We start from the raw sequence: 27,181 nt of genomic DNA, 5'->3' as shown, positions 1-27,181 counted from the left end.
TCATATGAGGACAAGTAAATGTGTAAGATATCTGCATCAATATGTCTTAAAATGACAAGGCCTTTGTTATATATGCCGTTGAGTCGTGTACTGAAATGATCACAAATGTATCCAACAATGTTCAAATCAGAGAAATCCACAGGTTCACTGAAGGTAACAGTGCGTTTCATTTTACCACAGCCAGATTACTTTACTGTACAACAGCCGTAAGCTAGTGAGCATTGGCATGCGCCAAGGGTATATGTGTTTGTATTTCAATTCAGGTCAACCTCTCATTGAACTTAGCATGCACCAGAGTTTACTCTCTTCTTTTTCCCCTCGCTTGTGGAGATGAATCCACTTTTTAAAACCAAGAAATAAAAAGTAATCTGAGGTCTCCTCCCATCAGTAAAGAGCCCTGAAGCAGAATCTGATGCGACTCTGGGTGTTAATTCCTCCAGTTTTTGTGCAATCCTGCTGGAAAACCAACAAGCCAGTGGACATGGGTGATAACATAATCATAATTTTTTGGCAGAAGTAATTGCAAAAAAACACTTGTCAGTGCTATGTGCTTGACTATATACTAGTTGAAACTAATAAGCGCGCCAAGGCTATAACCAGCCCAAGTCAATGAGCTAGCCTTTTATATACATGCGTGTTTCTAGTCATGCATGAATAAATCCAAATCTTATGGAAAAGTAACATATTTTTCCTCAAAACCAAGCATTGACATGAAATACTATGGCTAAACCTTCTACAAGTCTGTGTGTTTTTGAGACACTGAAGTCCACAACTAATTATTCATTTCACTATCAATGAATCTGATTTAAACCGATCAGACAGAGCTTTAATACCGTTGACCGTTGATGTAAACATTGATCATGTCGTTACAATGCAGTGTTCTGCTGGGACACTTTATGCACTGGCATTCATGTGGCCACCATTTGACACTCACCATCCATCCAAACACCGTCGTGGACCAAATACACCCCCTCATGGCACTCTAAGGTGGGAGTTTACCTGCTTCACCTGAGTGGGTGATGTGACATCTCTGGGAAGCTGGGCGTTACAGCAGACTGCCCTTACCTGGCCCATTTGTCTGCCAGCACTCTGATTTAGCTGTGAACTTGGAGTTGAACTAAAAGGAGGAAGGATCCTGCCTTGACTTCCTGCCTCCTCCTTTGTGTGGCAGCTGAAAGGAAGGGGACGTTGTTAGAGGCTGATGGATGGGAGCTGTATTGAAGCCGAGGGGTTTGCAGACAGCTGCAGGGAACCTGAGGAGGGGGGACTGAGATGGTCAGACAGATTACACCATGTGAGGAGCGGGGAAGAAAGGTTTGGAGGAGGGGGGTGTTCAGCCGCTGAGTAGTCCATGTCTGGGCCACACGGCAGGCTGTCACAGGCACAGACAATCCAGCCTCCGAGCTTCCTTCCTACATTAGATATGTGCTGATTGATGGAACGCATTGGTTAAGTGGACCTGATGGAGGTGTCCACCCGCACCTTGTTGTGTTAACCTCTGACCTGGCTGGAATCCTGACAGTACACAGAGACTTCACCTTGGATTTGACCTCAGTGTTTTGTCTGGACTTAATGGGTTTCAGTAAATTCACAAGTAATGGAGGCTTGTTTACACACACAGGACAGGATAGGTGGAGGAGGGGAAAGCTTGGCAATGGTGTTATGGAAAAACCCTAGATTTTAAATGACCATATTTATTTCTAAATAATAAACAAACATGAGTAACAAAGTTATAATGTGAAAATAGAGTTTGAACAACTCAAACACTTTGAGACCTCTTCTCTCCTGCTGTTACTGTTAAGTCAATGTCATGAATTTACATTCTGCAGTTAATCTTTCATTCTTATAATATTAATACTTTAAAGATATAATATTGAACATGTCTGCTTTGAAACGTCTCACCTTTGGTATATAGGCCAGTCATACATAGCATTACGACCACTGACAGGTGAAGTAAATAACAGTGATCAGCTTGTTACAATTAAATGTACTTCAAGAGAAACCTTGGTCCCTGGCACTCATGTGGCTATCCCACATGCACCATCTAGCCAAACACCATTGCAGACCAAGTACCCTTCCCTCATGGCACCAGCTCTCCGAGATGGCACTTGTCAGCCATGTAGTGTGCAATCCGCAACAACTGTAACACTCCTGATTACAAGACAAAACCTTTTGCAGTGTGACAACTTCAAAAGTCATGTAGTCTGACGACGCATTCATAACTGTGGACTCAAAAGAAAGGTCTAGTAAGTCTTCTGATACCCCTGATTTTAAAGCATTGAATTATTTTACTTTATTATTTAAGTACCATCTGACTTTGAGTTTTTTCTATCTTTCAAATTTATGAAAGGTTATTTAAAATTAAAAAAAAAAAAAAAGATAAAAAATAGTTAAGACTATTTTGATCAAGATCGAAATGTCTCAAACATTTTTGCATGGATTGCAATGATATTTTTAATACAAGAGGATGCCAGAGGATGAATCGTGGTGACTTCGGTCAAGACTCATCTCCGTCCATGGAGTTTGAGGAGTGAACTTATTTTTTTTTGCTATTTTCCCAAAGTAGGAGTTTCCATCTAAAGTACATCTTTTACAGTGTGTCAACAGCTATAGGACTTGCAAAACATTGTGGAAAATCTCAACAACTGTTATTTGGATTGCCAGTAGCTTTGGTTAAGATAATAAAGGTCTCCGTACAATGTATCCTAATTAATCTGGCTGCAAACCTTGCAGGGCCACCATGTGAATTTTTGGACTTTAGTGAAAATACTTTTTCATTATTATCATTACTGTGATGACTTATGATTCATTTTCAATTAGCAATCCAGTAACATCCGCGTCACATGCACAGGATTAAAATCAGAATTGGGAGACTGTGATGTGAACATGGCCTTTGCTTTTTCCCGTTGTTTTTGCAGGAGCAGTCCCCATCCATATATCACAGCCCTGGAAAACCGAGTGGACTGCTGGTCGGCTCTGCTGCTGGAGATTGATGACTTCATTCAGCAGGCTGCTGACAGGTTAGCATGGCTGCAGCAGAGGCCTTGCACCCTCCATACAATCACTCGCTCCTTCACCGCATGAATTTCAAAGCCATCTGTGAAAGGCACCCCATGCCAAATAACTCATCACACCAATGTCAGCTGTTATTATGCAGTACTGACAAATACATATACACTCCCTTGCAAATACAGTAGGGAAGAGGTGCCTTACAAGGCCGAGGCTTAAGTTTCAGGTTCACACGTGTCAAATGGTGTTGACCTTTTGAACGCAGCTTGATATTAGCTAACATTATGTGATGACACTGGATTGTATTTTTAATGAGCTGGAGCTGCTTATTAACAAACTGTATGTATATATTCTGCAGAAATGAACCAGCCTACATCACCATGCTGGTCCCCTTCCTGCGATACCTTTACTGTGAACCTCAGAGACAAGCCCAGCACACCCTCCTGCGACACAGTCTCCTCGGGGTGCTACTGCCTGCATGTCCAGGAACTGGATCTGTACTCCATAACAAGGACCAGGATAAGACTTCACCAGTTCATGACAGCCTGCTGCACTGCCTCTGTCAGCTGGTGCCACATATGCAGGTGACGCGATGATGTCTAAGTTAACTGAGGCAACAATCTATGAGAGGCGAACTTCAACATCTGCCTCAAATTCTTTGATTTCAGGTCACTGAAAAAAAAAAAGTTCAACATATCCTTGCATCGTGTGTTGCAATGGGACTTCTCTGCCCAAAGGGACTGATGCATTAAATTTAAATATTTTTGAAAGAGGAAACACAAATTCTGTTAAATTTACAAGCAGTTAAACACAAAATTCCTGAAACAGTAAATTGACTCTTTTCCAGTCTGCTCAAAATGCATTACAACACTTGTCACAGTGACCAACTCAGATAATTTGACATTCAGCCATGGGAGCCAAGGAGTGGAACCAGCATCCTTCTGATTACTCTATGACCCTTTCTACCCCCTGACTTGCTCTGACGAGAAGCTTATTGTGGCTTCTGTAAGCAAACTTTAGACAGGTCACCTAAAGATGATGTCTTAAAAGAACAGACTTATCCAAGAAAATGTGCATTTATAATATTATTCCCATTTGCAGTCACAGTTGCCAGATTTTAACAAGATAACAAGATTTATATACCATTTTAAATGACATTTTTACGTGGTTTTCAATTTACATGTTATCAACCCTGTGTTTTTTAAAAAAACTAACCCTAACTGTAATTATGAATATATTTCACATTATAAGAACAGTAATGCCAACAACCAATAAAAAAAAATGACACAAAATAATGAAAGCAGTATAGTTCTTGGACTGCATTTAACAGTTGGTGAAATTACAACCAAAATTTTTTAAAATTACCGTGTATCAGTTGTGTTTCCAATATTTTCTTATTAATTTAGGTCATCGGGTTTTATGACATCTCTCAAATTGTGCATTTGTGACTTTGGCGGGTGACTCTTAAGCAACGGAAACAAGTTCAGTTGCCTAAAATATAACACTTAGAAAATAGAAAGATGATGTAATCACATTTTTTTAAAATGCTACAAAACAGAACACCAAGTTACACTTGAAAAAATTGGCAGCATTGCTTTGAAATTATCTTTGAACAATATGTTGTGAGGGACCGAGTGATCTCCTTCTCGGTTGATGAAAAAAAAACTAAAGCATTAAGGCACTAATGTGTTGTCCTGTGTGATGACAGGTGGACAGCGTGGAGGCGGTACTGGAGCTGTGTGGATTCATCAGCGCTCTTCTTCAGGGTCTCGTCTCAGCCTCTGAGGAACACTGGAGGGCCGAGAGAGTTGGGCTGCTTCTACAGCTGCTCTGTGCCTGTCAGCGCTGCCTAAGCTTAAATGGAGACTGTCGACCTCTTCTCAGCTTATTACAGAAGCTCCTGCCTGTCTGCCAACAGGTGACACAGCAAAGTCTGTGATCCAATAACATTTTAGATTATTATTATTTTATTTTTGCCATGTCTGAGCTTGATTGTTCTTTTGTAGGAGCTGCCGTTGGATGAGCTGTTAATGGGCGTAGCCCTGCTCCTGCTAGAGGCCCCTGCAGCTCAGCAGAGTGGCCTGCTCTCTCTGGGTAAATACCCCCAGAAATACATGTAGGTCTGTTATTGGGCAGCTGAGGAGGGTTATCTCATCCTGGCCAAAGTGTTATGAGTCATCACTGGTTTTACTATGGTACAACCATTTATCAGGACTACTTATCGGTACTTTATGAGATTTCAACATATATACTGTATGTATTTAATGTACTAGTTTTATTAGGCTAAATTGAAAATGAAATCATAGTCTGTTGAGGTAGAAATATCAGGTAAGTGATAGGGAGCAGTGGGGGAAACCAGGTGTAGAGCCAGAACCAAGATGATTTTGATGAGTTTTATTAAGTTTCTAGCGGATTTAGATGAAGTGTATGAAATGACTATCTGCGAGGTGAACCTGCTGTTTTTTGTTAATGGGGTCTGGTGGTTCTGAGGAGAGCTATATAGTGTCTGTTTCTGGTTAAACAAAAAGGATCTTTCTCTTTTCCAGAAAGGTCCGTCATTGTAGGGATCCTTGCCATAATGTTGTAAGATTTAAAATAACAATCTGAGCCTGTCTGCTGCAAGAAAACGTCCTTTTAGTGGACGCCTGAGTACTTTGATCAGCGCATTTGCCTTTACAGGATTACATTTCAGCAGTTTTGTGTCTGAGGGCTGAGGCAATCTACTGGACCAAATACAAAACATTTAATACCAATTTGTCCTTTAGACATCAAAATGTGTACAAATAAAGCCAAGCATTACAAATATCAAATTATGAGTTGGTAACACCCAAATGAAACGATTCAAGGAAACAAAGAAATCAACCTGCAGATTACAGTATTTTGCTTGTAATTGCTTGATGATAGACTCGTGCTCATGTGCATAGCTAGACATGAGATGAAACTCATTATAGGTTATTATATCACTGTTTTTATGGCTGCACCACATGCATTTTTAGTACAGCAGATCATCATGAAACATTTTAATGTAACACACTATTAGCAAGCTGACAGGTGTTGGTCTTTGATTTATACAGTATTTCTTTCCACTAAGGTGAATAGACCTGATATACAGAATAATAAACACACACCATGAATACTAAATAACATAGTCTTTGTTGGTCAACATCGATCAGTTTTGCTAAGTAAATCTCACACTTCTGTCCAACCTGTCTAGCTTGGAAATTAAATGTTAGTTACTTAATGCTGCACTAATCAAACTTGTTATTTTGAATAGGTCTCCAATTACTATTTGTAATGTGAAAGATGTTGCTCACAGTGACGATCAATTTTCACAAAACCGTCAGTTTGTATATTGAGTGTTGAGACTCATTGTTTAGACTTTCTGGTCCACAAACTCTGCTCCCATCAGTGTTTCCAGCAGTTGTGTTCAATGAAGGAGGTCCGATAAACCTACAATGCACTACCTGGCCAGCAGGACAGACTCAGTACATAAAAATATGCCAGAAAGCCATCACAGATCAATTAAGATGTGCTACTCCACAATGTATATCTTGATAACATGAATCCACTTGAAAGCACTTTGTAAATTCTAGGACTGGGCAGCAAAATCAAATATCACTATCATTTTTTTTTAACCAAATACCTCAATATCAGTATAGTCAAGTGTCAAAATAATGGCTCTTGGTACTTGACAAATATTAGGACAATGAGATTTTTGATCAATAATCATCATTAATGGTGGCTGAAGACACGTATGAGAACAAGTAGTAACAATCTTGGTAGTTCTGAAAATGACATTTTACTACAAAGCAGCCTTTAAAACCAGGAAAAGATAACACTTGTGACATAAGACTATAACCACATATACTAACCATTTACAGTATATACAGTATATACAGTATATAGGGATATGATATCGATATATTGCCCAGCCCTATATAAGTATTTCCTGGGTCCTTCCTAAAATCTCATTGCAAGAACACCTAGTTTATGTTGTGGGAAATTATTAATCACAACTAAATTTTTTAATGTGCACTGCATTTATTGTGATATATTGATACATGATAAATTATAATTAAGGCTGCTATAATCCTTGCAACATAATTTCCCACAGCGGCAGCTTTAAGTCCCCCTCAGTTGATCTGTTGTTAATTTTTATTATTTTTCTCTCCTCCTTTCTCCTTTTACAACCTAATTTGTCCTTATGGATCCTTCACCCTTCTTGGTGGTTCAACCTCTCTCTCTCTCTCTTACAGCACTGAATTTAGTCCGTGAGCAGGCTGAGGTGTCGCCCTGGTTGAGTCCAGTCCTGGTTCTCCCTGTGCTGCAGCTCCTGTCCTGCTCCAGCCTCACAGAGCCGCTGGCTGAGCGGCGGACGCACAGCCTCATCCAAGAGCTGGCCCACAGACTGCTCCGCAGCATCGGCAGAGAGACAGATAAACCCAAACAGGTAACACTGAGGATGCTACTCTAACCTTTCCTGTCAAAAACAAATGTATTTCATGGATATGTTCAAATGAATAGATTTTGGAGATATTTGTGTTGGCCTTCACAAACCAGCACTGGTTAAAATCACATATGCATTTCATTTATGGTCCAACATAGAGTATGTTAGCGTGGACAAAGGTTTAAAAGGCTACCTCAACTGATATCCTTGGTGAGATGAAGTCACAGCAACAGGCAGAGTGGATTACACACAGTCATGACATGTGTGGACTCTCTTAATCTCCCAAGGAAAGCAGCAGATGTTTGTGAACACACTGTCTATTTCAACTGATCCAACTATTTAATTACTAACTACAATATTGCCAGACTCCCTTAAGAAATGGCCTGATTTTAAGAGTTGTTGAGTGAGGAAAATCATCGGTGCTCTTGTAAATTCAGCATTAAATCAAAACAAAAATGTTTTTGTTTCCTTGTAAAAAGTGGCAGTTTGTGGCAGCATGGCTGTACCAGCCTGTCTGCTTCTATGTCTAAAGTCAATCTTACCAGCCAACATTTAGCAGCTGTTTGAACACACAGTTTCAACTGATTTCACCATTTACACCCAATTTATGAATTTTTTTTTATTGATGCTAAACAAATACAGCAAACGGTAACTGAGATATGTCTATATCTTGGTCACCCTTGGAAAAAATGCCCTGACTCTCTGATACAATCGATCAATTTTGTGTGGAACTTGATAAACATTTAAAACACCGTCTTTGACAAATTCTTAATGTTCAGGTCTTTTTATACATTTGGCCAATGTTCTACATAAAGTCAAATTTCTTCCTTGAGTGGGAAATGACACTGGATGACCAGTGGTCATTCAAGATGTTGGTAACCATGTTAGTACCAGCACTGAACAGTCTAGAGCTTATGATTACTTTTAACTATTTATGTGTTAAAGCATCGATTTTAGTATGGAGCAGATGAACATTTGCCATTGTATTTCTATCTCTCTCCTTCTCAACAGTCTGGTCCACCATTGGCACTTCCTCTCAGTACCTGGTACAATGAGATCAGCGTGGCTCTATCCATACTGCGTACATTGGCAAATAATCCAGCGGCAGCAGCTGATTGGCTTCTGTCTGTCAGCTCGGCCCTGTCCTCAAGCCAGAGCCAGCTCTGCTCCCTCACCCTCATTGTGACCCATCTCATCATCACGGGTCAGGAGGATGTCTGCCAGCTGGCTCTGAACGCTAGCCAGGCCATCGCTGCAGCCGACCCCTGCCAGGTAGGTAATCCACAAGACATTCAACACAGACAGATTCTCAGCTAAAACACTTTCTCTGAAGCTTTGAATTAATAACCTGAATTTTTCAGTGAGGTGCTTGTGAAATCTAAAATATGCACATTTTACCTGGCAAATCTCTGGCAATCTGTATGCGTTTTCTCATTGGATGTATGTTTAGTATCTCACAAAAGTGAGAACACCCCCTCACTTTTCTGCAAATATTTTATTATATCTTTTCATGGGACATCACTGAAGAAATGACACTTTGATAAAATGTAAAGTAGTGAGTGTACAGCTTGTATGTGTACAGTGTAAATTTGCTGTCCCCTCAAAATAACTCAACACAGAGCCATTAATGTCTAAACAGCTGGCAACAAAAGTGAGTACACCCCTCTGTAGTGAGTGAAAATATTCAAATTGTGCCCAAAGTGTCAGTATTTTGTGTGGCCACCATTATTTTCCAGCACTGCCTTAACCCTCTTCAGGGTTCACCAGAGCTTCACAGGTTGCCACTGGAATCCTCTTCCCCTCCTCCATGACGACACCACGGAGCTGGTGGATGTTAGAGGTCTTGTGCTCTTCCACCTTCCATTTGAGGATGCTCAATAGGGTTTAAGTCTGGAGAGGTGCTTGGCCAGTCCATCACCTTTACCCTCAGCTTCTTTAGCAAGGCAGTGGTCATCTTGGAGGTGTGTTTGGGGCTGTTATCATGATGGAATACTGCCCTGCCGCCTAGGTTCCAAAGGCAGGGGATCGTGGTTCCCTCACTGAACTTAAGCTCCCCAGTGCCAGCAGCACTCATGCAGCCCCAGACCATGACACACCCACCACCATGCTTGACTGTAGGCAAGACACACTTGCTCCTCACCTGGTTGCCGCCACACATGCTTGACACCATCTGAACCAAATAAGTATATCTTGGTCTCATCAGACCACAGGACATGGTTCCAGTGATCCTTGTCCTCAGTTTGCTTGTCTTCAGCAAACTGTTTGCAGACTTTCTTGTGCATCATCTTTAGAAGAGGCTTCCTTTCTGGGACGACAGCGATGCAGACCAGTTTAATGCAGTGTGCGGTGTATGGTCTGAGCACGTCTATTTTCCAAAGACTACCTCTGGATGTGCAAGTGCACTCAACTTCTTTGTTCGACCATGGTGTGAGGCCTGTTCTGAGTGGATCCTGTCCTGTTAAACCGCTGTTTAGTCTTGGCCACCATGCTGTAACTCAGTTTCAGGGTGTTTGCAATCTTCTTATAGCCTAGGCCATCTTTATGTGGAGCAGCAATTATTTTTTCTATATTGTCAGAGAGTTCTTTGCCTTGAGGTGCCATGTTGAACTTCCAGTGACCAGTATGAGAGAGTGTGAGGGCGATAACACCAAATTTAACACACCTGCTCCCCATTCACACCTGAGACCTTGTAACACCAACGAGTCACGTGACACTGGAGAGGGAAAATGGCTAATTGGGAAAATGGCTAATGGGGCCAATTTGGACATTTCCACTTAGAGGTGTACTGACTTGTGTTGCAAACGGTTCAGACATTAATGGCTGTGTGTTGAGTTATTTTGAGGGGACAGTAAATTTACACTGTTATACAAGCAGCAAAGTGTAATTTCTTCAGTGTTGTCCCATGAAAAGATTTAATCAAAAAAAAAATACAAAAATGTGAGGGGTGTACACACCTTTGTGAGATACTCTAAGTTGATATTTGACATATTTTGGGCATTATGTGTCCTTGAAATTGGCTTTGAAATTCACTTAAAAAAAAACGCATTTTGAAAAACCCAACCTGCATTTAGCTGCTGGGTTTTCTGCAGCTGTATAAAGAGGGAGATTTAATGTGACAGACTTACCTCTGACCCTGTGGGACTGTAAATAGAGTCACTAGCTGCAGAAGATGATGTGAAATATCACATGGTGCTATATGCTCCTCATTACTCGGGCTCGTTAGATGCCTCAGAGTATTCCCCCGCTGGCCTAATTGCTCCCAGAGTGCCACTTGCGCCGGCCGTTTCATGCGTCGGTAGAAGGTTATTGGCATATTTGAATCCATTGGATTTCTGTCCTTACAGTATCATATCACATCATCTCACATCTTCCTGCTTACATGAACAATCACTGGAAACACCTTGTAGGATGGCAGTGATCTTTCTTACAAGATAAGAAAGTAACACCAAAACCAAGCTTTGTGTGTGTGTGTGTGTGAGATACAGTGTTGCAATATAGTGCAGATGAAAATTATTTATCCATATTTATTTATCATAATTTATTTGAGTAATATTCCCTTGATTTGCAATTTGTAGTATAGGGTCTGGAACAAACCTTTCAGGGATATTTAACTTGAAGAAAAACCTCTGTTTCCTTCTTCCTTGTCCCTTCTCTTCCTCTCAGGTAAAATGGTTGCTATGCAACAGCCATGGTGCAGGGCAGCTGTAAGTGCTTTATGTTAATTAAAGGCTGCTAGACTGCAGAGCTGTTGAATACGTGTGTCCAAGGACCCTGACTAGCTCCTATTTTTGACCTCAGCACTAAAGGGAATGACAAACGGTTAACCCTGCATTGTCCTTCATTCCGCTCTCTAACTTGTATCCATGAAGCTTTAATTGATCAGCATGGATCAGAGTGGAAATGAGCTGGGACGTCCATGACCATGGGTCAGACTGCAAAGTGACTGGGAGATGGGACGGTCCACCTGGAGAGGTTAATCTGTGTTTCTTGATACAGACATCACATCTCTACCTGCTGGGGATTGTGCATATGTAGAGGTTTGGCTATGCATTGGTGAATATGGATGTAACTGGTCTCTGAGGAAACTGGACCCTGAGGCTTGAAGATTACCAAACTAATATTTTTATAATGACACAGTAGTCAAATGATTTAAACGTGCAATAACTTTTTTTGTCCATATGGGAAAAGTAGAGGCAAGCTAACACACAATTGATACAATAGCACCTTTTTAGGTTGGGACTGCAAACCTGTTTGAAACCTTTGATTGTTTTTTTTTTTTCTTTTTTTTTTCTGATGTTGTGTACTTACGTGGTACAAATGTTTCAGCACTTTTCAAACCAGAGAAATACGCCATTTTATCCAAAGTAACAGTTTGTTTCATTTGGTCGCCTATTGCTATAGCTGAGTATGAGCAAGGGAGTCAGCAGACTTGACCGAATGTAACATAAAACTTCAATACGTCTTTTGTTGTCATTGTTTGGTTATGGTAGAAAATACAGATTGATGAAGGCAATCCAGTATTGACTGTCCTTTTAGCTCCTGAGGGAATTAATGGTCTCCGTAGCTGCTAGATGTTCCACTTTGTTCACCGGCTAGTCTCTAACTGTGTCTGTTTGCTGTTTGGTGCTGGGCAGGGAGTGTACAGTGTTTTTTTTTTTTTTTTTACTGAAAACAGCTGCTGCTGGAAATTATAAGTCCAAAACAAAAACGTTTTGGGCTGTAAAACCAAAACTATGAACTAAAACAAGCATGTTTTTCTCATCTGTCAATGATTAACAACATTATAATAGCACAGTGGCTGAAGTTACACTACACTTCTTTAGTGGTGAAAACAATAGTGTTACTGGAAGCTTATCTTCAGGTCTCATTTGTATAACCCAACAGTTCTTGACAGGACTTCTTATCTCCGCCTGTGTACATTTCTTTGTTGGTTGGTGTATTTCTCAGCACGATCACACAAAAACTAGCAAATAGATTTGCATGTTTGATGGAGGAGAATAGACCCCATTTTAGGAGGCTGGTATCTATGAGAAAGTGCAATTTGACTCAGATTCTACATCTGGTGAGCTTAAATTCTAGTTAAGCAGTTTTGGTTGGTTTAGAATTTAGAGTGATAGAGGTCTGTCAAGTTTGATATTGTTTAAGACATTATGCTTGATAGAATAATTGAGGACTGTTCTGCCTTGGAAGAGATATGCACTCTGCTGAGCGCCAGTGTAGTTTTGCGTTGGTCACTTGGGGCAGCTGTGGCTCAGGAGGTAGAGTGGGTCGAGGTTGCTGGTTCAATTCCCCAGCTCCCCCGGCTACACATCAGAGTATCCTCAAGCAAGATTTTGAACCAAACTGCTCCTTATGAGCAAGTTGGCACCTTGCACGGCCGCCTCTGCTATCAGTATATGAATGAGTGAATATGACTGTTGTTGAAAGCATTTTGAGCGGTCAGTAGACTTGAAAAAAACATTTTTTGTAGTTTACTCACCATGATTACATTTGTATATAATATTCACTACCAGTTCACTTAACCTAAAGTTTTATATTTTAAGAGTGTAATATAGAGTTTTGTATCTGATGAAAGTGGATACAAGATGAGAAGGTAACATCAGACTCTCGTAATTTTATTTATTAACAAAGATTGCAAAGATGACTTTAAAAGCAGGTTTGTGTCAGGATAGGAACAGAAACTCTTCAAATCACTTTAAATCTAAGTCAGTCCAAAACCCGGTAAGGCAAATTATAAGTCAGTTGAGGGTAAACATCAAAATGCAGAAAATAGGCACATAAGTCACTCGGGAAAATAGTTACCAAAATAATGTATGCTAAAATATGATTTAAAAAGATTAGAAAATAAACACTTTAATCTTATGATATTGGCCTTTTGCACCCCATATCTAACAATAAGGCTGCTAATGTTGCAATTAGGTTGAGATATCCTTCATGACACACCAGGGAATATCGTGTTCAAAATAGGTCAGTCAGTCTTCTCACTGGGGACCTTTGAGTCAGGAATATCTCTGCCAGAACACCATCTCGTGGTGACACCCAACAGCTGAGGACAGCTCAGAAGCTCTCCTGAATATTAGCACAGATTGGAATGATTTCCCAAGAAACCGTTTTACTCAAAAAATGCCTCACTCTGACAATTTTTGGCCAATTCTGACTCATTTCCTCCTCTGAGCCACTTGATGAATATGGCCCCTCGCTTTACTTGTGTGTTTCCTTTATTGAAACTCACATGTGTGTCTGCAGGTCCCCTCCCTGATTCCTGTTCTGTTGTTCAAACTGGGGAAAGAAAAGAATCCAGGCCAGGCTCATGCTGTGCTGAACTGCCTGCCAAACCTCGGGACTCACAAGGTACTGAGCACCTCTGGCCTCCACTGTCCTACTTTACAATGAGTTTACAAGTTTACAATCAAACTATCACCTCTTAAAATTGTTCCTCTTCGAAACAAATTCATATTCTGAATGTGAAAAACTGTGTATATGCAGAGGACTCTTTTTAACATCTGTGAGAATATGCATGATAATTTTAACCATTAACACACTATGTGCCTTAAATGTTCCAGCTCTGTGTCCCCATGGTGCTGCAGACTCTCCACGTGCTGGCCAGTGCGCCCAAGCTGAGAGCAGTGGCAATGCGTCTCATGACTGCTCTTTGGAAGAAACAGGTCTGCAATAATGAATAATAATTACTATCCTCATAGCAATGTATCCAGACCTTCTTTATATTTTAAAATGTTTCCTAAGTTGTCCTCTTGTTCACTCATAAATGACTTTGTTCGTTCCTGTAAGGATCGTGTCTACCCAGAGCTACAGCGTCTGCTGGGCCAACAGGACAGTAGGGTGGTGCTGGGGAGGGACACCCAGTGGGAGCAGATCCTGGCCAGGGCCGCCTGTCTCAGGGACATCTGCAGAGAGAGGTCAGACCACCACACTCCTGACTAAAGTGGTGCTTGACATAAGGCTCTGATTGATTAAATATGATGGAGACTGTCAAAGAACAGTAAAGAGTAAGAGCACGAGTCTGTTGTTTTTTTTTCTGTGGTCATTTATATTACATTTATGTTTAGTTCAAGGGGTTTTTTTAAGCCTACTTGCACGTATTTTTTTTAATACAGCCCATTTGGCTCTGGATTCCTCAAGATCCCAGACTTTGAAAAATTTGAAAATACATTACTTACACCCTGTTTAAGCTACTGTCTTTTCTGTAGCAGATGAACTGGTAAATAACATCTCTTTAAATTAATTAATTAATTTGGCATCTCAAGGCTTCCAGGACTTCAGTTCACGAGCTACATGGAGCTGTTTGATGCTTTTTTGGTTATTTTTCCATTTTAAAACAAGTCTCCAGCTACTTCACTTGTTTAGGAGAATGCTGCAACTCTGTTTCACTGTGAAGCTCCAGAAATGTTTTGTGCACAATGAAACTTCACCTGATTTTCCATCAGCATGGAGGGAGAGGATGATTACTGAATAGCTTAGATTTGATTGGCTCTACCTTTAAAGGTGTAGGGTAATGCCTCTGTGCAGATGTAGGATGATCTGATAGAAATACTGCACATGTACATGTTGCATGTGTTCCTGTACATTTTATTAAAAATGTCCATAAAATTCAACAAATGTGAAAATACCTCATAATGCAGTGAATACATCAAAATACGAACAACTGACGTGAACTGGCCTGATTTCCACCAGTACTGTCCACATGTTTTGATTAAGAGGATTGTCATGTATTATGTATCACAGACTTGCCTTTCTGTCTCAGGCCTTACCAGCATGGCGGCGACATGTTGGCTGCCATTACACTCACTCTGAACCAGTGCACCAGACCAGACATGGCAACCCCTGCCGCTCTCGCCCTGCAAGGACTACAGGAGCTGTGCCGGGCCGAGGTCACACACACACACACACACGCACACCACATAGCAAATGTAAACATAACAACAGAGTTTTCATGAGGCTTGTTTTGCAGGTAGTGGATATCGTCTCAACATGGAGAAGTCTCGGGCCAGAGCTGAGCTGTGACTCCCGTCCACTGATTGTTAAAGCCATAGCTGAACTTCTGGCTTTGGTTCCCCAGCTCATTGCCAAGTCAGAGGAGTACGAGGTATCTAATGTCTTTAATTTTGGAGCTTTGTTTAGGGGTATTTGCGTCTTCCTGTCTGTTTCTAACTTTGGCTCCTCCCAGTGGTAATATAAAAAAAGACAGACTAATTCTTCAACAGTTAAAACCTTGTCAGTATTGGTATTGTAACTCTGTTTTACACATCTAAATTTTTTTGCGTCAGCCCCTGAGAATTGAGGTAAATGAGCTGTAGGATATGTTGTGACACACCCCAATATACGTAAGTTAGCTTGTTAGCCAGCTACGTTTACATGGATTAACAATAAATAAGGATACATAAACAACATGTTTACATGGACATACAAACACAGTCAACCAGCATAGTTTCCCACTGGCCTACATATCATTGATTGCAGTACATTTGTGTATCTCTACAAGTTTAAAGGGACTCTATACAACAATTTGTAACAATTTGCGTATGTTAATCACTTTTTCATTGGTTGTATTTGAGGGGATTGTAACGTGATGTGAAAAGATTACACCTTCCCTGCTCCTCTCAGTTGCCTGTAGAAGCCTGTTGACGATGTGGTGAAGCTGTTTAAAGCTGCTGGAATGTGGATTTCATTCCAGCAACAGTCCAAAGGATGTGACTATGCACATTCTCAGTGCTTGGTCTCAGTGCCCCTCTCCACTTCGCTAACGTAGAGCAACAGTAGCTAGCGTTAGATAGGGAATCTGCTAACATAAAGATAACTTTCGTTCAAATCTAGAGTTGGGACGTTGTTACCCTAGCTTAGCATAAAGTCTGGAGGCAGTGGAAATAATATAGACTGGCTCTGTCCAAAGTAAAAACAAACATAAAAAAACATGCAACCAGCACTTCTGGACTAATTATTTAGATAACGTGAATATGTGAAATTTTCTTCAGTATGTAGTCAAAAATGTAGTGAACAACCACTGCATGTAGTGACAGTGTGCAGCTTCCTGGTATCTGGTCATCACGGTGGAGGTTCCATTGTGTCTTTACACTACAGTCAGTTAGCCCTCTTGTTTAGTGTGAGCCCAGGTGAACTGAACAATCTGAACAGAAATAATATATGAGAAACAAACAAGAATGAATGCTTGTTAGCTTCTAATGCTAATAAATTAGGGATCTTTAGATATAGATGGTCTTTTGATAATTATTGTAATAACAAAATAAGTGATGATGATCACCGGGGAGCCTAACCTAATTTTCTAACACACATTTTACACTGGGTAAATCTTTCGTGAGACTTTTTATTAAGATGAAATTGGATGTTCCGGGCAGCCACAATTTGCTGCTGGATTTAAAAAAATAATTCAAAGTCACTGTCACTTTAAAAATTCTTTTTATCTGTGTTTTTCCAGAAACTGAAAGAGGAGGTGGTCAGCTTTCTCTGGAATTATGCTGTAAGCAAGGTCTGTGGATTAAAGATATCTGTGTGTGTGTGTGTGTGTGTGTGTGTGTGTGTGTGTGTGTGTGTGTGCGTGTGCACAGTGCAAAGTCTTAGGTTGCCTTGACTGAGTATTTTTGCCATTATTTACAGAATATGTCAAAGGTTTTGATGAATAATTCAGAAAAATAGGTCAGATGTAGTTATGAACTCACAAAGAATTACCAGAAACTCAGCTGCTCCCTTCAGGTTTTTGAAGATTAAAGCATTTTTTTTAGTCAGTGTTTTTCTGCTACACAACCAAACATCTCACACAGTGTGTATGTCAAATGTTGAGTCATCTATACAAAACTCTGAAAAAATGTGTGTGCGTGTGTCTTTGTGCTCTAACAGGATCCAGAGGTGGCCATCTGTGGCTACAGGGCTTTGGCAGATTTTCCTGAAGCGGCCCACACAATAAATCTCCTTCCTGAGGCAGTAAGAGTCCTGCTCCAATCTACTAATAGTCTCAAGTCTATATCTATTTCCATCTAAGGCATTCATGCAAATAATGATGTGGTAAAGGTATATTTGAATTAGGCATTAGCCTATATCTACAATATAAAGTGAAAGCTTTTCACAGGGTATCTACAGAATCAGTGATTTATTTTTTTCTATTCATTGCAATGTGTGACGCTGCTCCATCCATATATAATACAGTGAGTAAGCTAGTGCAGAGTTGTTTGAGTTGTGGCTGCAACTTAGTGGTATAGCTCTGGGGATGGTAATGGTCGTATCTTGCACCACTTGGATCCACTCTGAAATAACCATCAGATGATTTGCCTGAGATTTCATCAAGCACAATCAGATGGTCAGTGGTTTATTTGTCCAGTAGTTTGGTTTGGGAAAAATACCTGGCAAACCATAATTCCCATCAGCCCTAACTGTTCTTATAGCCAGTGTATGTTGTTTGCTGTTATTATTGCTGTTGTATTGCTGTGGTGTGTTGTTTTGCAATGTAACATGCTAATATCAGATGGGGAACATGGTAAAACATTATACCTGCTTAAAAGGAGCATGATGGCATTATTATTCTGAGCATGCTAGCATGTTAATGATAGCACAGAGCTCAAAGCACTGCTGTGGCTAAATGCTGTCTCACAGCGCCACCAGCACGGCTTTCGGCTAGTTAGCTCCTAATTACACAAAAATGAAGATCGTATTGACAGCTTGTGCAGTCCACTGCAGTTCACTTTTGCCTGCATCAAAAGGCCTACAGTAATATTTAGTTCCTTATTCCCTATATTCCCTAAACAGTTGCTTGCAGGTGCTTCCTTCAAAATGCTGAATACACTCTATCTTACCAACTGAAAGATAAATAACATGAGAAGGTAAATGTTTGTATGTTTGCGTTTGTTTGGCTTTGGAACACATGTGTTGCACTTCAACTGTTCGCACAGCTGCATGATCGTACAGATTTCTTGCTCAGTTTATAGGTTCTGATTAGATTGGCCATAGCTTTATGTTCACTTCATATTGTGTGCTCTGTAGCTCATGTCCACAATCTCTTTACCCTGAATGTGGGAATATGTTTCACATCTTATATTGTGGGCTGTTTAGGATTCAGCTGTATTTATTGCTGCTGCTCTGTGCACTCTGTAGGCCAGACCAGTCACAAAGCCCCCAGAAAATGAGGAGGATCTGGAGGAGAAGGAGAAAGAAGAGGAAGAGAAGGATCTCTGCATCCCGGGTTCATCTTATGTGAAGCTGATGGCTCTCACACCCGCATCTGTCCTACCAGGTAAATCATAAAGTTAATCTGTCAGAGATGAGGCTTCATACTGGTGCTATGGTCCTTCCAGCTGGACCAGGCACTTCATCAAACCTTACACTCTTGGGACATTTAATTGTAGTTCATCTTGATACTCTCCTTGATATTTTAGCCTTTGACAGCTTCCTCACCTCACTGGTGAAGCAGGAGATGAGCCAGATGCCGAGGGGGGTATACTTCTCAGCCCTGAGAGGAGGAAACCTGCGTTCAGACCAGGGTAAAACCGTGGCAGGGATTCCATCGTTCATGCTGAAAACCTACGAGAAAAACAAGCAGCCTGGGCTGAAGCCCGGACTAGCAGGTGACAACATGTTATATTTTTATTTGATTGCTTTGCGGAAATATTTGTGTTACATAACATAACATTACTGCAGAGGTGTTAAGGTTATTGTTATTAGTGTGTCCACTTAACATATTGAACAAGGACTCTGCATCAGTAAATAATATGATAATATCGCACAGGAGTCTGGTACAAATAACATAATTTGTACCAGACCAATAACATAATAAACTGTATGAACTTACCACACTTTTAAACTGACAAACTGACTATATTCCAGCGCTCCGAAACGTTTGATATACCCAATAAGTAGGGGGTGTGCATCTCTCCCTTATAAGATGATTCGATGCGTATCGAGATACATTAGCTAGGATATAATTCAGGGACAATTTATTATGGAACGATTCGGTTCGATTCAGTCCAATACAATTCTTTGTTTCAAGTAGACATTCATATTTATGAAACTTAGAAAACTTTGTTATGATTGTGAATTGATAGATTTTACATTGTTGAGTCTCTGCTGTCTCACCATCAAGTTTTGGTTTTTTTTAGCTTTTGCTACATTGCAATTGCAATGTTAGCTGCAGGAAACTGGCAACCGCTTGAGGGGGTAAATGATTGGAAGAACTGCAGTGTTGTGACATGAATGCAATGGAAGGGGAAAAAATGCCACATTTAGTGGTTGCATGTTATCAGTAACATTTTTAAATACATATTAAGTTAAGTTTAAACAGAAACCATAATTTTTTTCTAAACCTAACTTACTGCCTCAGCTTGATCAAATTTTGACCAAACTGCAACTGCTTCACAATATAACTACATTAACTATTAAACACCATGTAATAAATGTATGTTATTGTTCTTCTGTCTGTGAAACAGGCCATTGCTTACTACTAATATATTTAAGAAGTGACATTATGTCAGGTGTGTTTACAGCTTGTTCTGGCTCCAAGGGACTAAGAAAATCAATGAATTTATCTTTCAGGGTTTTTTCTGTCCTCATTTACTATTTTCACTGAGCTTGTATCTTTGCAATTAGAGATGTGCTACAGTAAACTTTTTGTTTGTGTGTGTGTGTGTGTGTGTGTGTGTGTGTGTTTGTGTGTGTGTGTGTGTGTGTGTGTGTAGCTGGGCTGCTGCTCTGTTACGAGCTGCCTGTGCAGACGGATCGTGATGGCAGACCAATTGATCGTTTCCTCATAAGCCGCAGCCGCAGCTACCAGCAGACCTTGACAGCCCTAATTCATGAAGTAAGTCTAATCCTTTTCCTCCTCTGCCTCTCGCACTCTGTGGTTTTAACGAAACTTTTGCTTGTTGTTTTTGATGTGTAGGTGAACATTCAGCCATCTGAATGGCACCGTGCCCTCTTCCTGCCTCAGGCCTGGCGAGGCTTCATGAGCCGAGCTTTCCACGCTGTCCTACAGGTTTGTGCTTCTGACAGTTGATGGATATATTACATATTTATTGAAGTACTACATGGGGTTCTAGTAAGGAAATATTCTTCAGGCACTGTTCAGAAAGAGCAGGGAGAAAAGATATGTTAAAAGGGAGAATGGTTTCGATCTCTAAGGATTTTCAGCAGGATAGAGTTAATGAAAAACACCTGTTTCCATAATTGAAATTCCACCAGTAAACATGATGTCATGTCTTGACAGACTGCACTTGACAGTCCATAAACTGCTGATAGAGCAGGAATTACAAGGATATGCATGGACATTTGTGGCTGCCAATATTGGAATTAAGTGAAATTAAATAATTGATTGATTAGATTTTTTTTTTCAATATGTGTGCCTATGATATATGTATACATTCTGAGTTTGAAAAATGCAGAGTCTGAAAATTAACTTTTTAACTTGGTAATCATTAGTCTCAGAGTCTCAGAAAGAAGGGGGGGGGGGGGGGGGTTGTGTCAGTGTGCATAATTTTGTCAAAACCCCGCATATAAAGTTTTCCTGTCCGAAAATTCATACATGTAATGCTAAAATAAAGAAATTAAAACTAATTTTAATGCAACCACTGTATTGCTGTTATTATTTCTGTGGAATATTCAGACTATAAATTCAAGGCTTTTTCCTTTTTATTGGCCTTCAAAAACCAATTCCTGACAAAGTTTCTCTGAGTTTGACAGATTGAATTGGATGTCTTTCATGGTAAAGTTAACTCTGGCTTTCTATGGTTTTATCTTTTGTGTGTGTTCAGGGTCGACGTGCTGATTTGGAGATGCAGCAGAAACAGGGCAAAGAGAACCCACAGGAGCTGCAGTACAAACAACACTGTGCCTGGCTTTGGTGAGTATCCCTTAATTAAATATACTGCTAGCTTTATGTTTACACACATTCAAAACAGATTTAACTACAAAAGGGGAGATTCAGTGGTAGCATGCAAACAATAATAATGCAATGACATGTACTGAATTATTATCTGATTATTCATAGCTTTCTCTAAACTTAATTTGTGGACTTTGTGGCTCAGAATGAGGAAACCTCATGAATGCATCTTGTACACGCATCCATTTTACCTAAGATATGCATTTTTCCCTTAAGCAAGGCTGTCCAGAAACATCTGCATTTTTAAGGTGTTAGTTGTTGCATAGTGTAGCTGCTCCTGGTCTCAGTACAGCCTGCTGACCAGTGAAAAGCTTGCTACCCTCGACACTTCTAAGTATTCAGACAAGATAGGCATTTCTTTTTGTCCATATTTGCCACATGTCATAGTGACTCATGACTTGGACACAAACAGTCAACATCTGGGGGAACCCGAGGCATTCCCAGGCCAGACTAGATAAACAATCTCTCCAGTAAGTTCGGGGTCTGCCCTAAGGCTCTCCTCCCAGGTGGTTGTCCCTGAAATCCTCCAGAGAGGCGCCCAAGAGGCATTCTAAACAGATTCCCGAACCACCTCACCTGGCTTCTTTTGATGTGAAAGCCTGGCTGAGCCCAGCCACCCCTTGGAGGAAACTAATTTTGGTCACATGTATCAGCCATATCGTTGTTTTGGTCACTACCCACAGCTCATGGCTGTAGGTGAGAGTTGGAATGCAGATATGGTGGTCGATCTAAAAGCTTTTCCTTCTGGCTCAGCTCTTTCTTCACCAGGACTGTCCAGTGCAATGCCTGCAGTACACCAAACCACCTGTCCATCTCACACTCTGCTTTCCCATCGCTGAACAAGACCCTGAGATACTTAAACTCCTTCACTTGGGGCAGGAACCCATGCCCAAACAGAGAGGGCAATCACCATTTGCTGGCTGAAAGCCATAGTTGTTGACTCTCATTCCGATTACTTCAAACACTAATGCAATTTTGAGTTTCCCAAACAAGACACTCTCCTTACCACAGCTGCGCTTTGAGATTCTGTCTATGCATATGATTAACAGGATTTGGGCTAGGGAAAAAGTCTGCAGGGTTAAAGAGCTGTTGCATGACCAGGACAGAGTTTGCATTGCTCCTCCTGAATACGCAGTTCAACAATCAGTCAGTCCCTCCTTTCCAGCACCCTGGAATTGACTTTCCCAGGGAGGCTGAGGATTGTTTCGTTTTCGTTTAGTTTTCTTTCCGCTTATCCGTGAGGGTCGCGGGATGTTGCCATTTCCCCTTGAGGGGCTGCGGGGCTTACTGGGGCCAAATCCAGTTCACACAATGGGCATAGGCCAGGGTACACCCTGGATGAGTTGCCAGCTCATCGCAGCTGAGGATTGTAATACCCCGATAATTGGAGCTCACCTTCCAGTCTCGAGTTTACAAAATGTGCCACTCCAGAGGTACAGTGCTCAACCTCCAAGTGACACTGAAAAGGTGTATCAACCACAACAGCCCAACAATGTCCAGAGCCTTCAGCATCTCGGGGTGAATCAAACAACAGTCAGAGCCTTCCCCCCGCGGCCTGCAATGCCCAAGACGTGACTGTCATGTTCCTCTGGAGGATCTCACACAGCAAATCTGCCCGGCGCCTCTTACCCTGGACAACTCCAGAAAAGGAGACTGCCCAGCCCCTCTCCAGGAGTTTAGTTCTGGAACTGCCGCTGTGTGTTGAAGTGAGCCCAAAAAGTTGGTACTTCGCTACCTACTGTACCAGCTCCAGCTCCTTCCCCGCGAGAGAGGTGACATTCCACATACCAAAAGCCTGTCCGCGAAGCCAGGGGTCAGGACACCCATGTTCCCCTGTCCTTGCCCTGTTTTTGCCGGAAGCCAGATACACAATGCGCCCCACCCCATTTCTCTCCCTTGTGGATAGTGAGCCCACAAGTGGGCGGCCTCACTTTTTTTCTGCTGAGCCCAGCTGAGCTCCATGGGAGCAGAAGAGAGAAGACCTACCTTCTTTCGTACAGCGATGACACTCAAATCACCGTTACTCTCTATGTCTTTCATCGTTTCTCCCTCATCTTGGTTGTGTCTCCTTTCTTTGTCCTCCTCCGTCAGGGCCAGAGATCAGCTGACAGAGGTCATCAAAGCCGCGACAAAGTGAGTCCCCTGCTTGTGATCACTACATTGTAGAAAATCATTCGTTATAACTTAATATGGTGCGTTCAGTCACAGATGTGATCTGGCCCCTGGATGTCTATTCTAACAATATCAACAATCGGATGTTCTTTGTATTGTTCAGAGACAGTCCTGTTGTTCAGGGGAACTCCATCCTGGCGCTGAGCGGCCTGGCTGCTGCCCTTGCAAAATATGAGAGCAACCTGCCTGCTGATAGTGACGGCAGCCTTGGGGTAACAAACTCATTATTTGAACCCAGTCACTGTGTGATTATAGCGCTCAGATCCCACAAACAAAGGTGTGTATAATGGCACAGCTAATGCAGAATGCTCTGTAATTTGTCTTTACCGACTTGTCACTGTAGGCTGGACCAGAATTTGTACCCACAGCCAGCTGGTTGGCCATGGTTCTCAACACCCTGCTCAGCATCAGCAGCAGCAGCTACAAGGCCAGAGGACAAGTTTTCCCATGGTTCCTCCATGTAAGTTTTAACAGAGTTTTGTGTGATGTTTTTATTTCTTCTATTTGTTTCTTCTACTATAAATATAAATGTGTAAAATGTATTTGATATAACACATTTTACAATGCAAAATATCTAGAAATAATAAATACATTTAATAAAAACATCACACCAGAAAACAGAATGAACAATTAAACAAAAGTGACGACAGCTCATAAATAGAATAGTTTGCCAGTTTGAATACAAAAGTAGTTAGGGCTCGATTTACAGTAGGTTGCAGCTGATAGGTGGTCCATCAAGACGTTTTTGGGTCCAGTTTTCAGTTTAACAATTTCGGTCCAAGTGTCATCCATTCATTCAATTATTCAATTCGATCTGGCAAAAAATGAAAAAAACTTGTGAAATTTGGCTCGTTATCTTGTTTCCAATGTTTTCCATCTTCTGCTAGAAAGGGAAAACCAAATAAATAAGGAAACGAAAACAAGATAACAAACCAGATTTACTTGGTTCTTTCTTTTTATTTATTGGCTAGACATGGAGCTGAGGCCGTAACTTACCCAAGTGGCCATTGTGGTAGTGAGCATTTATAGATGTGTGCTGGTGTTTTCCGCAATGCTGGTGGTGGTAAGTGTATTGCCAGCTGACTTTCACTTTCAAACACACTGAAACATTTAAAAGTGGCGCCAGTTAATATAGAAACGCTCCATTAAAATGTCCACCAATTCGTGACCTCTGACATCTTGTATATCCATCAAATTGTAATTATTAGTAATTGACTACTTGATACTACTTGAAGATGTTGATGAAGCCTCTTGAAGAAAAGGCCTTGGAAATATCAAAAGCTAAAAAGCCACAGTACACATTTCAACATATCCACTACTTACATACAAGCATATGAGAAAAGCATTAGATAAATACAGTCAAACACACAAGCAATACTACTACTACTACTACTACTACTACTACTACTAATAATAATAATAATAATAATAATAATAATAATAATAATAATAATGATAATAATTTTGATAATTCATTGCAGCCCTAAAATCAAAATGTTTTTCATTACAACTGCTGCTCATTTGACTGATTACACTCGTTTCTAGACTGACATTTAAACTTCCTGTTTGTAAAAATGCAATCCAAATGCTGGAAACTGTAGGAGGAACCAAAAAAAAAAGGAAAACAGCATATCAGGTTTCTGAAATGCACTTATCGTCTTGCTTATCAGTGCTGTGTAGTAAACTGTAAGCTTTCAAAAGCAGACAAAAAAAATATTGTTTGGAAGTGTTTTGAATTCCAGAAATGTCAGCACATACAGTGCTTAAGTAATGTTTTTTTTATTGATACTGTAAACACCAATTTAAACACCAGGACACTGTGCCAGAAAACACGAAACCTTGTTTTCTATCCCAGTGGTAGCGGTGTGGGTGGAGGTTTGGAAACCACAGGCAGTGTAGTTGCTATCTGTCTTGTTGAGATGAGGAGTGCTTTGTGTCAAGAAAACTTCATTACAGCACCGTCAGCCTTTGACACAAGCTGCCTTCCAAAGTGTTTTTACTACTTATTCCCTTGGTGTGTTCCCATGAACACTGAGTTACCTGCTGAGCTGCAACAGAGGGATAGTTGCACAAACCTTATAATAGCTAGAGCTTGCCTCATTTGTGCGCAGAATGAAGACTGACAAAGGTATAGCAGAAAACGTGACATCTACTTTCTACAGACAAATGAGAAACAGTTCAAACTCACTCACAAACTCACGTGTAAGTCGGCATGGAGAGGGGAAATAATTACAATTACAAAAACTTAATTTACTATATATCAATTAAGTATAAGAGTCTTTCTGACAGCATTAATAAGCTTGTGTCCTTTGTGTGTGGCTGCTGATAAGATGACATGTAATGAGCCCTAAACTCCTGCAGGTGTCCTTGTTTCTTTGCTGCTTTCTAACTGCTACACTGAGAATGTAATAAAATCAGCTTCTATGCTGTTTCAATCACACCTGACTCCCTGCTTCCCTCTCAGCGCTCCTACTCTGGTGAGAACACAGCAAGTGCCATAGCTCGCTCCTGTGCCAGCCTGGCCTTGTCCCTGCTGGTTCCGGTGCTGGTGGTGTGGCACAAGGATGATCTGGTCCAGGTCCTGTCAGTGCTGCAGGCCGGCTTGCCGTGCGCCCCCACCGCTGATGACTCTCAGGCTGTCCAGTTCCACTCTGGTCTTGCGCTCGGCATGGTGCTTTCCAGTCTGCAGCATCAGCGCCTCAGGTTGGTTCCGCGTGTCTGTGGTAATGACTCAAACACAGGCTGTAAACCATCATTTACCTACTGTCACCTCAATGCCTCTCTCTGTTGTACAGTGATGTCTTGGTTCAGAAGGACACTGATCTTCTCTTCAGCTCTTTAGAAGCTCTGGAAAGCTGCTCCTTCAACCCCAACCTGGAATACAAGTCAGTGCCAGCTCATGACCTCATGTGAAGTCCTAACCAGCTAGAGACTTAACAATATGCTGTAGTCTTTATACAAGTGGTTTCAAACTGGTTGCCTGTGAGGTTATGAGTGACATATAGTGAATTCCTTGCATTGTGCTTCTTTCTTTTTAAATATAATTTCTGCCTGTAGAATGACAAACAGGACTTCCGGTGGGTACGTCGACAAGATGGCGGGCTGACCTAACGCTCTCCCCAAATCACAGTTTATTTCCCCAGATTCAAGTGCTTTTGCGTGACAATATAGTTGTTAAATAATGGAAGGGGACAAAACCAGCAAAGCTAAAAGTAAGATGAATACAAGATCCGGAAAATATGATAAAGTATCGGCGGAGAGCGATGACGACGCTAATGCTAACTCGCCTAGCCCCGCCGGACTAGATGCGACCGATGCTAGCCTGCTGGCTAGTATTCACACGGAGATCAAGGCAATGCGCTCCGATGTAAAAAGTGAGCTGCACTCATTCCGGTCTACACTGAGAGACGACGTGAAGAAGGAGCTGACTGAACTCCGCGACGAGATTAACCAGGCCCTGGGAGATATCAGGGGGGACTTGAAAAGCACAACAACGCGAGTCGAGGAAGCCGAACAACGTGTGGCCGAGCTGGAGGAGCGCAACCTCGACCTCGAGGACACACTCCGACAAATGCAGCAAAAACAGGAATCCCTGCAAACGAAAATGACAGATCTGGAGGCCCGGTCACGGCGAAACAATGTCCGCATCTACGGAATAC

At 41.2% G+C, this 27,181-nt stretch overlaps 1 protein-coding gene across 2 annotated transcripts in view; it reads left to right on the top strand.

Annotated features, from left to right (window-relative positions):
- The window catches only part of focad (focadhesin), a 53,822-nt gene that overhangs the window by 11,605 nt on the left and 15,036 nt on the right, over nucleotides 1–27,181 (top strand). For both annotated transcript variants that reach the window (XR_005077344.1, XM_037112402.1), the window contains exons 6-28: nucleotides 2,919–3,020; nucleotides 3,368–3,593; nucleotides 4,718–4,927; nucleotides 5,016–5,103; nucleotides 7,266–7,459; nucleotides 8,468–8,728; nucleotides 13,703–13,807; nucleotides 14,020–14,121; nucleotides 14,246–14,373; nucleotides 15,219–15,345; nucleotides 15,426–15,560; nucleotides 16,908–16,958; nucleotides 17,327–17,410; nucleotides 18,575–18,713; nucleotides 18,856–19,044; nucleotides 20,152–20,273; nucleotides 20,355–20,447; nucleotides 21,223–21,311; nucleotides 23,442–23,483; nucleotides 23,626–23,734; nucleotides 23,866–23,982; nucleotides 25,987–26,225; nucleotides 26,318–26,407. Coding sequence is in view for 1 of the 2 variants with exons in the window: in XM_037112402.1 (XP_036968297.1) it covers nucleotides 2,919–3,020; nucleotides 3,368–3,593; nucleotides 4,718–4,927; nucleotides 5,016–5,103; nucleotides 7,266–7,459; nucleotides 8,468–8,728; nucleotides 13,703–13,807; nucleotides 14,020–14,121; nucleotides 14,246–14,373; nucleotides 15,219–15,345; nucleotides 15,426–15,560; nucleotides 16,908–16,958; nucleotides 17,327–17,410; nucleotides 18,575–18,713; nucleotides 18,856–19,044; nucleotides 20,152–20,273; nucleotides 20,355–20,447; nucleotides 21,223–21,311; nucleotides 23,442–23,483; nucleotides 23,626–23,734; nucleotides 23,866–23,982; nucleotides 25,987–26,225; nucleotides 26,318–26,407 (3,042 nt within the window). In the remaining variant the exon portion in view is untranslated. The remainder of the gene's footprint in view (nucleotides 1–2,918; nucleotides 3,021–3,367; nucleotides 3,594–4,717; nucleotides 4,928–5,015; nucleotides 5,104–7,265; nucleotides 7,460–8,467; nucleotides 8,729–13,702; nucleotides 13,808–14,019; nucleotides 14,122–14,245; nucleotides 14,374–15,218; nucleotides 15,346–15,425; nucleotides 15,561–16,907; nucleotides 16,959–17,326; nucleotides 17,411–18,574; nucleotides 18,714–18,855; nucleotides 19,045–20,151; nucleotides 20,274–20,354; nucleotides 20,448–21,222; nucleotides 21,312–23,441; nucleotides 23,484–23,625; nucleotides 23,735–23,865; nucleotides 23,983–25,986; nucleotides 26,226–26,317; nucleotides 26,408–27,181) is intronic.

Source organism: Acanthopagrus latus, chromosome 10 (genome assembly GCF_904848185.1).
Source record: "Acanthopagrus latus isolate v.2019 chromosome 10, fAcaLat1.1, whole genome shotgun sequence".
In the NCBI taxonomy this organism is placed as follows: Eukaryota; Metazoa; Chordata; class Actinopteri; order Spariformes; family Sparidae; genus Acanthopagrus; species Acanthopagrus latus.
The sequence above is the reverse complement of the archived record's forward strand: the minus strand, read 5'-3'. Positions and strand labels throughout refer to the sequence as shown.